Raw genomic sequence first — 16,281 nt, 5'->3', positions numbered from 1 at the left:
GAGAGGGGTGATATATTCCTGAGTTAGTTTTCTTTGGATAAGTATCTAAAAGTAGAATTGCAGAAGCATATGGCAGTTCTATTTTTTATATTTTGAGGAAATTCTATACTGTTTTCAAAACTGGCCACACTAATTTTCATTCTAACAGTGCATAAGAATTCCCTTTCCTCCAAATCCTCACCAACACTTGTTATTTCCACCATTCTGATAAACAGTCACTGTAATAAAGTATTAGTCTTAGGCGCTCAGTCGTGTCCGACTCTTTCCGACCTCTTGGACTTGTAGCCCACCAGGCTCCTCTGTCCATGGGATTCTCTAGGCAAAAATACTGGAGTGGGTTGCCATTTCCTCCTCCAGGGGACCTTCCCAACTGTACATAAAAGAGACTTCAATAATGTGCATTACAGGATACCCCAGGTTAACCTGTTACAGGAAACTGCCTCTTGAGTCTGAATTCTATAATGATTCTACACCTCTGGTGGCTGATTGCTTGTTTGTTTATTTAGGTTTTAAGGTGAATGACCTGGGGATATTTGTTTCCATCAGTCCGACTGCGAATCTAAAGGCACCGTTGAAATGTCTATTCTTCTTGCTTTCCTCAGAAGAGACTGCTGAGACTGCACGTCTCCTCTATGATTCTCATTCTCTTCAGCTTACAATACAAATAAGGGCAAGGTAATATCTCACTGTGGTTTTAACCTGCATTTCCCTGACAATTAATGATGTAGAGCATCTTTTCATGTATCTATTGGCCAACAGTATGTCTTCTTTGGATAATTATCTATTCAGCTCTTCCACCCATTTTTTAACAGATTTTTTTTCCCCACTGTGTCATATGAGTTCTTCCTATAAATTCTGGATATTAGCCCCTTATCAGATACATCATTTGCAATAATTTTCTTTCATTCAGTAGGCTGCCCTTTTATTTTATTAATGGTTTCCCTTGCTGTGCAGAAACGCTTTAGTCTGATGTAGTTTCACTTCTTTATTTTTGCTTTTGTTGCTTTTGCTTTTAGTGTCAGATTTTTAAAAAATCATCAGCAAGACCTAGGTTAAGGAGCTTACTACATATATTTTCTTCCAGGAGTTTTATGATTTGAGGTCTTACATTAAGCTCTATATATTTTGAGTTAATTTTTGTGTGTGGTGTAAGACAATGGTCCAATTTCATCCTTTTGCATGTGGCTGTCCAGTTTTACCAACATATTTATGGAAGAGACTGTCCTTCCCCCTTGTACATTCATGGCTCCTCTGTTGTAAATTAATTGACAATTTCTGCATGAGTTTACTTCTCGACGCTCTACTCTGTTCCATGATCTATGTGTTTGTTTGTATGCCAATATTATATTACTTTTATTATTACAGCTTTGTAAGGCAGTTTGAAAACAGGGAGTATGATGCCCTCAGCTTTGTCCTTTCTGAAAACTGCTTTGGCTATTCTGGGTCGTTTGTGGTTCCATACACATTTTAGGACTATTATATTTTGTGAAAAATATACCTACTTGCATTTTTAAACATATGGCGCTTGGCAAAATAAAATTCAAAACTCTTCTGGAAATCAAACAATTACCAAAGGATAGTCTAAAATAGTTAGTTCTTGACATATTAACAGCTGACCCAGAAGATCAGCAGTATTAGAACAAATGCTAATTCTTAGGAGTTATTTTTTGTATCAATAAAATAAATTCTTACCTGGGAGCTGAAATGGACTTCCTGGTCCAGAACTTGCTGGGGAGTTGGGATATGTGCTGCTAGCAGGGGAAGGAGGGTAGGGACTATTTGGAGATAAGGGAAAAGGAGTGTTGTTGGGCTGATGGAAAGAATCAGGAAACGTTGCATTTTGTGGCATGTGCGGTTCATTGTGGCTTAAGTTTCTAAACTGAACCAGAAGGCTGTGTTGTGGATTGAATTCATTATGACGAGGCACTAATACTGGAGGTAAGACTGAAAGACAAAAATCAAAAGTTTTCTGTCAGCAATGACTAAAACAACTCATATACATGAAGGGACAGATAAGAAAGGATTAAGGGGAGATTGTAAACCTATTAAAACAATTTACTTTTAGGAAGGGCTGCTTTGTAGAACCCTGAATCTGTATTTACATAATAATTAAACCAAACATTCTCTAAGCATTCAGCCTCAGCCTATATAAAATACTCTAGAAGACAGAATACCCAAGCAGAGAAGATATCACTCTTATTCTCTAAGACACTAAGCATATTTAAGAGCAACCATAATTACAACAAAGGGAATAAAGCCAATGTTTTATAAAAACTATAATTGGTATATAACCCTAACCCTTTAAAAACTATGAATCACCATATTGTACACCTGAAACTTAATATAATATTATATGTCAATGATACAAAAAAAAAAAAAAAGGCAAATATGTCATCATCTCCTTAGATGTTACTGCTGTTGGTCTCACTTTATCTATATGAAATAGGGAACACATCCTAAACCACGTGGGCCAAAGTATCATCCCTTAGTGTGCAGTCCAGTTAGCTGTTTCTACTTCTCTGCATGTTTTGCTCTTTACCGTCCAAGACTGTAATTTTCATAAGGTGCTCATATGAATCTGAAATAAAATAGTGGGCTAATATAACTTTAAAATTTTTAATTAAAAAATAGATGAAAACAGCCATAATACAGAGAATTTAATGCACTGAGAGTTCAACAGAGGTAAGTATTCCCAGCTAGCAAGGAGTCAAACAAAATACTGTGCAAAAGACAACATCTGATTGGACCTTAAAGAACAGGAAGCATTTCACATGGAAGTGCTAGGCGTGGAGAGTATCAAGGGTGTAGAGGAGGAGCTGGAAAGATACAAGAAAGGACAGTCAGAGGGCTAAGCACTAAACTGGGAGATAAGACTAGAGAATAAAGTTGAAATCAGCTACGTATAGGTCCTGAAAGCCTCCATGTTTCCAATTTTGAACATTTCTTCTTTCTTTATTTGAGAGATCTTGTATTTTATGTTCTTCAGTAAAGTTTCCCCAATTGAAAACAGTAACAATTCCGAGATAGAAGTCTTCCATTCAAAATGATTTTTTCTAAACACAACCGTAACAAAAATATACACAAGTATAAACAGTTTTAAACTGGGCTTCCCTTGTGGCTCAGCTGGTAAAGAATCCACCTGCAATGCAGGAGACCTGGGTTCAATCCCTGGGCTGGGAAGATTCCCCTGGAGAAGGGAAAGGCTACCCACTCTAGTATTCTGGCCTGGAGAGTTCCATGGACTGTATAGTCCATGGGTCGCAAAGAGTCGGACACAACTGAGCAACTTTCACTTAACAGTTTTAAAGACACATTTTTTTAAACAGATCCACTTTATTCTATTTCTCTAAGACCTCAGGTGATCAATAACATCTGATCACCTTTCCCAAGAGGAAATTGTAAAATCTGATTTCTCTAAACTCTTAAGGTACTAACTCATCTCTTTCATAATTTTTTTATATTTATCAGTGTAATTTCACTTTCAAAAATTTCCCTTTGACTCTAACATCTAGTCAGAGTGAAAGAGTGAAACATCTAGTGAAATGTTTAGTGAAACATTTAGTTTCACTAAAACTGTTTAGTGAAAGTTGCTCAGTCATGTCCAACTCTTTGAGATTCCATGGACTATACAGTCCATGGAATTCTCCAAGCCAGAATACTGGAGTGGGTAGCCTTTCCCTTCTCCAGGGGATCTTCCCAAGTCAGCAGTGACAAAAGACAAAATTAAACTGTTTTAAAATTAACTAGGCTGTATCTCTCTTCCCTGAAGTAGGGATGAAGCTAAGGAATCAGAAGCTCTGTAATTTGTATTGTTTTTTATCTCTTTTCATTTTACTGAATTAGTATTGTGACTATGCAGTTAATATCTGAATATGACTGCTTTTTTTCTATGTATTACTAACTACTGTTTCCCTTACAAAATGATGGGCAGCTGCCACTGGACAGTAAGACATGAGACACTGAGAACGTCTATGTTTAGCTCTCTAACAACCTGAAAGACTTAGTGAAATAACTATTGAGGAATTCACTCCAGTAAGGATTTTTTTGGGACAGAACTAAAATCACTAATTTCTCTTTAACTTGTATCTTATCTATACACATACTTTTTTAAAGAAATTACTTTCACTCAAAATTAATAATAATATACTGATAGTTTAAAAAGATAGATGCTACAGGAGATTATAAACAAAAAGAGCAATTTCTAAGCCTCCTACCAAACTGCTTCCAGAAACAACAAATTTAAACTCTCATCCATTTTCTCTAACATTCACTTTGTGCCCTACTAAATAATAATGCTTACACTGCTGTTACTGTTTTGTCAAGACATTATCTGTAGACTTACTTTTATGGCAAATGAAGTAGATTTCTTATTCTATTCCCCATTCTCTTCCTAATAAAGTCACATAAAAATTTGGTTAACTCAATATCCTGTGTTTATGATAGTTTATATATTATATAAACTACATAAATACAATTCATTGCTGAGCCAAATTTGTATTATATTTTCTCTTGAACAATGATTTTTATTAATTATTGCCTTGGTCCTTCATCTGCTTAATCTTAAGTTTGTACCACTAATTTCCCAAAGTCCAACAGGTCTAATAAATTCCTACCAATACTATTTTTCAGGTGCCACAAATAAACAATCTATTGGTTCAACTTTCTCCCCTGGATCCTCCATCATTTGCTATTTAAGTCCCCTACAAATTCAAGGTCTTTAGACTTCCTCTTCTTTTCTCTCCAGTTGGATCCCATTTCCTGGACCTCTTTCTCTATTAGTTTACTAAAGAAGGATGTAAGGAAGATAAATTTTGAGTCCTTGCCTATATGAAAGTAACCTGTCTTATGTTTATCTACAGACAAATTCCAGAATAACCTTTTTCTCTCTGAATGTATGGGGCACCACTTTATTTTTTTCTAGAATCCAAAACTGCATTGAAAAATCCAGTATTCTCATTTCCAGTCTTTTCTATGTGCCCTATCTTTTTCACTCTGGGAGCTCTCAAAATCTTTTTATCCATGATATGCTAAAATTTCACATATGGGTCTTTTTTCTGTCTCTTTTTCTGGTTACTCAATCATTGGGCCTATTCAATTTTCAGTTCTGAGAACTGTTCTAATAGTATTTCTTTCATAATTTTCTCTTTCCTATTATCTCCAATGCTTCAAGAATGTATTATTTTATAGAAATATTTAATTTGAAACTTATTCTGAGCCAGTTAATGTTTTATCTAAGCACTTTTCAAACATTAACTCATCTAATTCTCATAACTCGCCTGAGGTAAGTATTATTATTCCCATTTTACAGATGAGGAAACAAAGTCACAGACAGGTTGATTAATTTGCCTATGGTCATTTTGATAGTACTGGTGAAGTCAGTATCCAAATCCAGAGAATTTGGTTCAAGAAAGTTATCTTAACCACTGGATAACACTTATTAAGTGTTGAATCACTTAGGCTGGCTCTCTATTTTTCTTTTAACACTTTTCAACTATTTTCTACTCTTTTTTTCCAATTTTGCAATATTTTCTGGCTCCACTACATATTAACTATGTGATCTTTTATAAGTTGTTTTTTAGTTACCACATTGTGTCTGACTCTTTCTGCAACCCCATGGACTATATAGCCTGTCAGGCTCCTCTGTTCATAGAATTTCCTAGGCAAAAATACTGAAGTGGGTTGCCATTTCCCTCTCCAGGGGATCTTCCCAACCCAGGGATTGAACCTATGTTTCCTGAATCGGCAGGCAGATTCTTTACCACCGAGCCATCAGGGAAGCCCCTTTCATAAGTTTTCTATTAATTTTTGGTTTTCTCATCTGTAACTTACGGGTAAACTTAAGAGTATCATAAAATGTTCATACCATTTTCAAACCCCATGAAGGAATAACCTCATAGGATTAGGAAAGTGTCTAGTCTTTGTCATTGTTCAGTCACTAAGTCATCTCTGAAGTTTTGCGACACTATGGACCTCAGTACATCAGGCTCCTCTGCCCTCCACTATATCTCCCAGAGTTTGCTCAAATTCAAGTCCATTGAGCTGGTGATGCTATCTAACCATCTCATCTTCTGCTACCCTCTTCTCCTTTTGCCTTCAATTTTTCCCAGCATCAGGGTCTTTTCAAATGAGTCAGCTCTTTGCAGCAAGGGGCCGAAGTATTGGAGCTTCAGCTTCAGTCCTTTCAATGAATGTTCAGGGTTGATTTCCTTTAGAATTGACTGCTTTGATCTCCTTGCAGTCCAAAGGACTCTCAAAAGTCTTCTCCAGCACCACAGTTTCAAAATATCAATCCTTTGGCACTCAGCCTTCTTTATGGTCCAACTCTCACATCCATACACGACTACTGGAAAAACCATAGTTTTGACTATACAGACCTTTGTAGGCAAAGTGATGTCTCTGCTTTTTAATATGCTGTCTAGTTTGGTCATAGCTTTCCTCCCAAGGAGCAAGCATCTTTTAATTTCATGGCTGCAGTCACCATTTGTGGTGATCATGGAACCCAAGAAAATAAAATTTGTCAGTGTTTCCATTTTTTCCCCTTCTACTGGCCATGAAGTGATAGGACCAGATGCCATGATCTTATATATATATATATATATATATATATATATATTTTTTTTTTTTAATGTTGAGTTTTAAGCCAGCTTTTTACTCTCCTCTTTCACTCTCATCAACAGGCTCATTAGTTCCTCCTTGCTTTCTGCCACTAGAATGATATTATCCACATATCTGAAGTGTTGATATTTCTCCCAGCAATCTTGATTCTAGCTTGTGATTCATCCAGCCGGCATTTTACATGATGTACTCTGCAGAGAAGTTAAATAAGCAGGGTGATAATATACAGCCTTGTCATACTCCTTTCCAAATTTGGAACCAGTTCATTGTTGCATGTCTGGTTCTAACTGTTCTTGACCTGAATATAGGTTTTTAAGGAGATAGGTAAGGTGGTCTGGTACTCCCATCTCTTTAAAATTTTCCAGTTTGTTGTGATTCACAGAGTCAAAGGCTTTAGCATAATCAATAAAGCCGAAGTAGATGTTTTTCTGGAATTCCCTTGCTTTCTCCATGATTCAACGAATGTTGGCAATTTGATCTCTGGTTCCTCTGCCTCTTTGAAACCCAGCTTGTACATTTGGTAGTTCTCCTTTCACATACTACTGAAGCATAACTTGATGGATTTTGAGCAAAACCTTACTAGCATGTGAAATGAGCAAAACAGTCTAGTAGCTGGAACATTCTTTGGCATTGTCTTTGGGACTGGAATGAAAACTGACCTTTTCCAGTCCTGTCCCACTGCTGAGTTTTTCAAATGTGTTGACACACTGGGTGCAGCACTTCACAGCATCATCTTTCAAGATTTTAAACAGCTCAGCTGGAACTCCATCACCTCCAATAGTTCTGTTCATAGTCCATGGTTCTTAATGCCCACTCGGCTTCACACTCCAGGATGTCTGGCTCTAGGTGAGTGACCTCACCATTGTGGTTATCCAGGTCATTAAGACCTTTTTTGTATAGTTCTTCGTGTATTTTTACCACCTCTTCTTAATCTCCTCTAATTGTTAGGTCCTTACCGTTTCTGTTCTTTATCATGCACATCCTTGCACAAGATCTTTCCTTGATAGCTCCAATTTTCCTGAAGAGATCTCTAGTCTTTCCCATTCTACTGTCTTCCTCTATTCCTTGGCATTGTTCATTTAAGAAGGCCTTCTATCTCTCTTTGCTATTCTCTGGAACTCTGCATTCAGCTGGGTACATCTTTCCCTTTCTCCCTTGCCTTTCGCTTTTCTTCTTTACTCAGTTATTTGTAAAGCCTCCTCAGAAAACCACTTTGCCTTTTGCAGTTTTTCTTTGGAATGGTTTTGGTCACTGCCTCCTGTACAATGTTACAAACTTCCATCTATAGTTCTGCAGGCACTCTATCAGATCTAATCCCTTACATCTATTCATCACTTTCACTGAATAATTATGAAGGGTCTGATCTAGGTCATACCTGAATAGCCTAGTGGTTTATTTTCTTCAATTTAAGCCTAAATTTTTCAATAAGAAGTTCATGATCTGAGCCACAATCAGTTCCAGGCCTTATTTTAGCTAACTGTATAGGGTTTCTTCATCTTCAACTGCAAAGAATATAATCAATCTGATTTCAGTATTGACCATCTGGTGATGTCCATGTGTAGAGTCGTATCTTGGGTTGCTGGAAAAGGGCATTCGCTATGACCAGCATGTTTTCTTGAAAAAACTACTAGCCTTTGCCCTGCTTCATTTTGTACTCCAAGGCCAAACTTGCCTTTACTTCAGGTGTCTCTTGACTTCCTACTTTTGCATTCCAATCCCCTGTGATAAAAAGGACATCTTTTTTGGTTAGTTCTAGAAAGTGCTGTAGGTCTTCATAGCACCATTCAACTTCAGCTTCTTCAGCATCAGTGGTTAGGGCACAGACTTGGATTACTGTGATGCTGAACGGTTTGCCTTGGAAACGAATCAAGGTCATGCTATCATTTTTGAGGTTGCACCCAAATACTGCATATCAGACTCTTTTGAGAACTGGGAGGGCTACTCCATTTCTTCTAAGGGATTCTTGCCCACAGTAGTAGATATATGGTCATCTGAATTAAATTTTCCCATTCCCGTCCATTTTAGTTCACTGATTCCTAAGATGTCAATGTTCACTCTTGCCATCTCCTGCTTGACCACGTCCAATTTACGTTGATTTATGGACCTAACATTCCAGGTTCCTATGGAATACTGTTCTTTGCAGCATCAGACTTTACTTTCACCACCAGATACATCCACAACTGAGCACTGTTTCCACTTTGGCCCAGCTGCTTCCTTCTTCCTGGAGCTACTAGTAATTGCTCTCTGCGACTCTGGTGGCTCAGTGGTAAAGAATCCGCCTGCCATGCAGGAGACATGGGTTTGACCCCTGGGTCAGGAAGATCCCCTGGAGAAGGAAATGACAACCTATTCCAGTATTCTTGCCTGGGAAATCCCATGGACAGAGGAGCTTGACAGGCTAAAGTCCAAGGGATTGCAAGAGTTGGACACAATTTAGTGACTAAATCACTGCCACTACTTTCCCAGCAGCATTTTTGCTTCCCTGGTGGCTTAGATGGTAAAGAATCTGCGTGCAATGCAGGAGACCAGGGTTTGATCCTTGGGTTGGGAAGATCCCCTGGAGAAGGGAATGGCTACCCACTCCAGTACTCTTGCCTGGAGAATTCCAAGGACGGAGGAGCCTGATGGGCTACAATCCATGGGGTCGCAAGGAGTTGGACACAACTGAGCAACTAACACTTTCCGAGTAGCATACTGGACACCTTCTGACGAAAGGGGCTCATCTTTCTGTGTCATATCTTTTTGCATTTTCATATCGCTCATGGAGTTCTCACAGCAAGAACACTGGAGTGGGCTGCCCTTCCTCCTCCAGTGGACCACGTTTTGCTAGAACTCGTCATGTTCTGGGTGGCCCTGCACAGCATGCTTCACAGCTTCACTGGTTATGCAAGCCCCTCAGCCCTGACAAAGCAGGGATTCATGAAGGGTATCTAGTCCTTATGTGCTCAATGATGTTCATTACTATGACTTTATTAATACTGGTACTAAAAGTAATCCATCCCATGTCACAGCTATTTAACTTGCTTAAGCATACCAGGCCTAAGCCCCAATCTTTTCTACAGAATGAATCACAGCTGAGGAAAACAGATAACAAAAGACATTTCTATTGACTATCAGACACACCCTGGTTATGAGGGAATATACTAAATTCCCTTTCTTGCCAACAACTTCTAGCAAATATCAAGCCTGGGATTTTCAGACTATACTTCTCTTTTAAATCCTCATATTTTCCTTTCTTCATCAATTCCTCTGGCTATAGCTCTCCTGGGATTCAATAAGAAATTAAAAATCACCTCAAATACTAACTGACAGCTCTAAAGCCCTTAAAATAAACTTTCCCTGACAGCACCATTACTCCTATTTTTTTTTTCTTTTTTGCTAGTTTCCACATCTAATGTTATTGCTACAGTTTTTTTGTTTGTTTGTTTTTAACCATATCGGCATTTACTATCTGCAGGTGAAATCTAGTGTGGCCAGCAGACTAAGGTGGCTATCATGATTCCTGCCTCTGGGTGTTTACCCTGTGTAATCCCGTCCATCTGAGTATATTATCTGTGACTTGCTCTTAAGCAACAGAATATGGCAAAAGGAACAGAATGTATATACTAACATTCCACCAGAACACAATGCCTCTTCTAGCAAGAAAACCCTTTCTTCCTGGGTTTGAAGAAATAAGCAGCCATGAATGTGAGCTACCTACAGAGGTGGTCACATGGTAAGCCAATGAAGGAGTCAACAACCAGCCAGAACCCCAACAGCCTGAAAGGAACTGAATCCTGATAATAATCACATGAGCTGGGAAGCAGAACCTTTCTCAGTTGAGCCTCCAATGTAGACCCAAGCCTGATCAATACCTAGTTTACAGCCTTGCAAAGGATCCAAGTAAAGCCATACCTGGACTCCTGACTGACAGAAACTGGGAGATAATTAATGTGTGTTAGGCCCTTAGCTTGTGATACTTTGTTATGTAGCAATAGGTAAGTAATGTACCCAACTAGTATCTCAGCTTATATAATTCATTCAATACAAAAAAAAAATATTTACTGAGCACTCACTCCTAAGTTCCAGGTAATAAAACTATTCTAGGCACTGGGAATGCAGTACAGAACGAGACAGAGGAAGGTCCTTCTCACATCAGTCAATAAACAAAATGAATACCTAACAATCAAGTAGTGACAAGGCATTTAAGCAAGGACAGAATGAAATGAGAAAATGTGACACGAAAAGATGCTGGGAAGAGAGTACTCTAAGTAGAGGAAAGAGCATGAGAAAAAAGCCTGGATGCAGGAGTATGGCAAGTCCAGGGAACAGAGGAAGCTTGAGGATGGGTCATGTAGACCCCCGTAGAAATCTGTTCTAAGTGTGGCAGAAAGCCTTTAAGTGTTCTGGGCAGGGACTGACATGATTTGATATATATACTTCATAACACTCACTCTGGCTGCTGTAACAGAAAACAAAATGGACTGGGGGAAAGAGAAGAGGCAGAGAGACCAATCAGGAGACTACTTAAGGTAAAAGATGATGATGGTCTGTACTAGAGTAGTGGTGTTAGAGATGGTGAGAGATGATATGATCAAAGTATATTCTGAAGGTATAGTAAACAGCATTTCCTCATAGCTTAAGCACAGAACTTCAGAGAGAAATAAAAGATGACTTCCAGGGAGCAGTTATGTGAATGCTACTGCCATTGATTACAACAGGGAAAACTGCAGGAAGAAATGACTTGGTGGGAAAAAACAAATTCACAGTCCTATCCTGACATTAAACCTTGTATGTTTATTAGACATTCAGGTGGAGATGTTATGTAGGCAACTGGATAGAGTCAGGAGACGCTGACTCTGGAGTTCAAAATGTGAGCATGAATTTAGAGATGGTTTTAAGACATGTGATAACATAAGAGTACCTACAGGAAAAGTATAGATGGAGAAAAAGTCAAGGGACTGAGTCCTGTGAAAACAGGAAAATAGCCAACAAAGAGACTAAACAAAAACAGGCAGTGAGGTAGGAGAATTATAAGAGTGCTGTACTTCCGAAGCCAATATGATAAAGTTTGAGTGGGAGGAAAGGAGAGCAACTGTATCAAATAATGCTGACAGTGCAAATAAGATGAGGACTAAGAATGATTGATCCCTCTATCTGTAAGAAGGCAGTCATTAGTGAATTTGACAAGTCAAAAGGTAGGAAAGAAAGACTAACAAGAGTGGGTGTCAACAAAGAACAGGAAGAACAGTAATATAGAGATAATACAGATGGAGACTCCTATACAAAGTAGGTTGGAGGTGGGGTCACATGGCTGAGGTCAGGACAGAAATTCTTTCTTAACTTTCATTTGAGGTTGGGCAGTGTAACAGCATGCTTGATGGTTTCAGAAAAAGTCTAGCAGAGAAGGAAAATAAAATGCTGGGAAGCGGGTAATAATTGTGGAAGCAAAGTTCTTGAATAAACAAAAAGGGGTGGGATGCAGTACACATATGGAACTTAGACTTTAAATAAAATAGAGGAATGGCAGAGTACATATGACTGGCTGCTTACAGAGGACAGTGAATTAGAATAAGCCACTTGGGAGCTATATCACCTGTATATTAAGCTAAATACAAGGTCCAGTATTACTTCCAAGATTAAAATCTTTAAGAAGGAAGCATAAAGCTAAAATAACCTATTAATTACTAAATTCAGTCAAATGCAAATCAGGAAGGCAGACGTTTTTATAATTCTTCCCAGGGGAATTAAAACCTACCTGGACTCTCCACTCTCTTATAGTGGTATGGGTTGATACAAACTTCTTTTTGCTTAGATCCAAAAGGAAATTCACAAATATCCAATGGCTTTAGCTCATGATGACTCTGCAGATCAGGCCAGCGCCAAACACGACAGTATATAACGTGGGGTAAGCCTTTTCTGTGAGAAACCTGCAGGCGTCCATCTAAAGATCTGGGGATAGTGACACATTTGCTTGGTTGTCCTGGACTGCTCAAGGCTTTCTCCAGTTCCTCCATGGCACCTTTTTTCTTTTTTAGTTTTTTCACCAAAGCATCGACTGCCTTTTCTGCCCATTTCTCCTCTTCATCACCTTGCTTCCAGCCCAACAATCGTTTTACTGCTGGACTAGTAAAAGAAAACAAGCTGGCCATTGACGTCATTTGATTTAAATCTTCAGAAACCTTTCTGCAACTCAAAGTCAGTGTCTACTGAACACACAGATCACAGGTGGAAAGTCATATACAGGCCCTAAGCAAAAGCTGCAATTTAAAAGGAAGGAGTGACATTTATCTTCATAAGTGCCATAAGCTTCTTTCATTGGTTCAAGCCCTGAAAGAGAAAAGGTGAAAAGGATAAGATCCCTAGTTTAAATAAATACAATTTACATACATTTAAATCAATATAATTTGAAAAGTATATTACTTTCAAATAAGAGCAGAAAAGCCTTACCAAGTAAAACAAAAAACCTAAGTCGATAGAAAAATTTTCTCTTAAGCCCTGTGACCACTCACTTCCTTCTTCACAATACGAATCTCATTGGCAATATCAAATGATAGCCAAAAGCAAAGGAAGGTGCTCTACTTTCCACACGTTCAGTTCAGTCGCTCAGTCGTGTCCGACTCTGCGACCCCATGAACTGCAGCACGCCAGGCCTCCCTGTCCATCACCAACTCCTGGAGTTTACTCAAACTCATGTCCATCGAGTCGGTGATGCCATCCAGCCATCTCATCCTCTGTGGTCCCCTTCTCCTCCTGCCCCCAATCCCTCCCAGCATCAGGGTCTTTTCCAATTAGTCAACTCACATTATCACCCCACAAAAAACAGCCCTAGACCTTTATTTCCTTCCGTCAGCAGCCCCCAAGGTTCTAAAGTAGTTTTTTTCACTGAAATCCATGTTATATGCTGTGTCAGTTTTGAACATAATAGTATCCTGATTTGAACAAAGGTCTTAAGAGAAACCTAGCACTTCCCTAGGATCATTACTTTCTTTAAAATGTTTCACAGACTTGTAAGGTTTGCACAAAAGTCACAGTACTACTCAAGTCACATTATTAGATGCAAATTTTATTAGAAGTTGTCATAAGACATACCAAGCCCTCAAATAAATCATAACACACTCAACTGGCAGAAAAATGGGAAGTATCTACTTTTAAAATGAAGAAAGTTAGATTTAAAAAGAATAAACCCAAAGTTTAATCCCCCTAAAATAGTTTATCATTTCATAATTCCTATTGCCTTCTCTGATATTTTATGTATGTTAAGTTACTAAACCTGCTCCAGGCAGAACACCATTGTATACCCTGAAGCAGTGATATGTAGTGGCACTCTACTGATAAGAGTGGGTACAGTCTCCTGTGGTTACTACAGTCAACCACACACACAACTAGCTACTAGTGAAATAGCAGGAGTAATGCTTGGAAAAAGGATGTCAGTAACAAAAGATGCTTGCTTTCTTATACCTAAAATTGATGAATAATGCTGCAACTCTGTCTTGGACAAATAACAGAATATTCTAGCATCAAGCTTATTCTGGATTGGGGTGATCTTCCCAGAAAAGAATATACGTGCTCAGTTAAAACTCCAGTAGGGCTTCCCTGGTGGCTAACGGGTAAAGAATCTGCCTGCCAATGCAGGAGACACAGGTTTGTTCCCTGATTTGGGAAGATCCCACATGCCACAGAGCAGCTAAGCTTGTGCGACGCAACTACTGAACCTGTGCTCCAGAGCCCGGGAGTTCCTGCTACTGAGCCTGCGTGCCCTAGAGCCTGTGCTCCTCAACGAGAGAAGCCACCGCGGTGAGAGGCCCACGCACCACAACTAGAGAAGAGCCCACGCAGCACAGCCAAAAAATACAGTCAGTCAGTCCAGTAAAGTCAGAGTGTTAGTTGCTCAGTCATGTCCAACTCTTCGAACCCCATGAACTATAGCCCACCAGGCTCCTCTGTCCATGGGATTTCCCAGGCAAGAATACTGGAGTGGGTGGCCATTTCCTTCTCCAGGGGATCTTCCCAAGCTGGGGATCAAACCCGGGTCTCCCACATTGCAGGCAGATACTTACAGTCTGAGTAAACAAAATAAAACAGTTAAATTCAACAAATAAAAACTGATTGCTTGTTATGTGCCATGTACTATGAATAGTTATAATGGTACTTTAAAAAAAATAGTATCAAATAGTTTCATCTTAAGAACCAACTGATTTATTTTTTCAACATGTGCCTACTAAGAGCCTATTAAGTGCCAGGCACTGTTCTAGGTGCTGATCCAGAAAAAGAAAAAAAGAGGAGCACTGAATCCTCTTTAGAAGAAAAGGGTTGTAGAGCTATAGAAAACTACAGTTCTTCCTCTAGAAATAAAAATATTAATTAAAAAGTGCTTCAGTGATCAAAAAAGGGCCAAGAGCTACAAGCATTTATTCACTGTACACCACACCCAAGAAACGTGTATCATAACCTCTTGGCACCTGTCACTAGGAACTGCACGATCTTCAATTAGGTTGACTCCTGCCTACTTGCAAGGCCAGACCACACAGAGTGCAGAGGAAAACTTATACCTCATTTCACTAAATTCAAATCCCACCAAGTAATTTGGTGTCACTGGGAAGTGACAGACATGCTCAGCAGTGGCTATAAAGACCGCTATAAAGAACCATATGAGGAAGGGTGCCCCAAGGAAGTGAAGGTATACTCCTTATGCATGAATGGATATGCCCAAGCCTAGGCAGTCTGTCTTTCCCCACCCTTCACAGGATAATTTTCATCAGGAAAACAAAACTGCCTACATTGAACCAGGGAAATAGAACAAGAAAACAAAGCAGGTTTCAGGAACAGGTCACAGAGTGTAAAGTGTTACGAGTTAAACAAACTGTATAAAAAGGCTTACTTCAGTTGTAGCAGCATTAAGGATACAGGATAAAAGCCATCTGGGTCAGAAAGTAAAGGCATGATTTGGTTGTCTGAGATGAGAAGGGAAATTTCAAAGGAAAGGGGGACATAAAAAAATACATGGGCAGATATGAATAGGGCATTTTCCAGGATAAAGAGTAGACAGACCTGGCTGGTTAAGATCTTAATTCCTTAATACTAGAATATAACAGAAGCTAGACAGAGTGTTGTTGTTCAGTCAGTCACATCCCACTCTTTGTGATCTCATGGATTGCAGCCGCAAGGCTTCCCTGTCCTTCACCATCTCCTGGAGTTTACTCAAACCCATGTCCATGGAGTCAGTGATACCATCCAACCATCTCATCCTCTGCCACCCACTTCTCATCCTGCCTTCCATCTTTCCCAACATCAGGGTCTTTTCAAGTGAGTCGGCTCTTTGCATCAGGTGGCCAAAGTACTGGTGCTCCAGCTTCAGCATCAGTCCTTCCAATGAATACTCAGGACTGATTTCCTTTGGATTGACTGGTTTGATCTGCCTTGCAGTCCAAGGGACTCTCAAGAGTCTTCTCCAATACCAAGCATCAATTCTTTGGGGCTCGGCTTTCTTTATGATCCAAGTCTCACATCCATATATGACTACTGGAAAAACCATAGCTTTGACTATACAGACCTTTGTAGGCCAAGTAATGTCTCTGTTTTTTAATATGCTGTCTAGGTTTGTCATTGCTTTTCTTCCAAGGAGCAAGCATCTTTTAATTTCATGGCTGCAGTCACCATCCACAGTGATTTGGGAGCCCAGGAAAA

General features: G+C 39.2%; 1 protein-coding gene across 1 annotated transcript in view; it reads right to left on the bottom strand.

The window, feature by feature from the left end:
- SMAD5 (SMAD family member 5) overlaps positions 1-16,281 on the bottom strand; it is a 57,486-nt gene that overhangs the window by 18,433 nt on the left and 22,772 nt on the right. Inside the window, exons 2-3 of the mRNA XM_020875525.2 lie at positions 12,353-12,924; positions 1,693-1,944 (exon numbers count right to left, since the gene is read on the bottom strand). Coding sequence (XP_020731184.1) covers positions 1,693-1,944; positions 12,353-12,755 — 655 coding nt within the window. The 5' untranslated portion in view covers positions 12,756-12,924. The remainder of the gene's footprint in view (positions 1-1,692; positions 1,945-12,352; positions 12,925-16,281) is intronic.

The sequence above is a fragment of the Odocoileus virginianus genome, chromosome 3 (genome assembly GCF_023699985.2).
Source record: "Odocoileus virginianus isolate 20LAN1187 ecotype Illinois chromosome 3, Ovbor_1.2, whole genome shotgun sequence".
In the NCBI taxonomy this organism is placed as follows: Eukaryota; Metazoa; Chordata; class Mammalia; order Artiodactyla; family Cervidae; genus Odocoileus; species Odocoileus virginianus.
The sequence above is the reverse complement of the archived record's forward strand: the minus strand, read 5'-3'. Positions and strand labels throughout refer to the sequence as shown.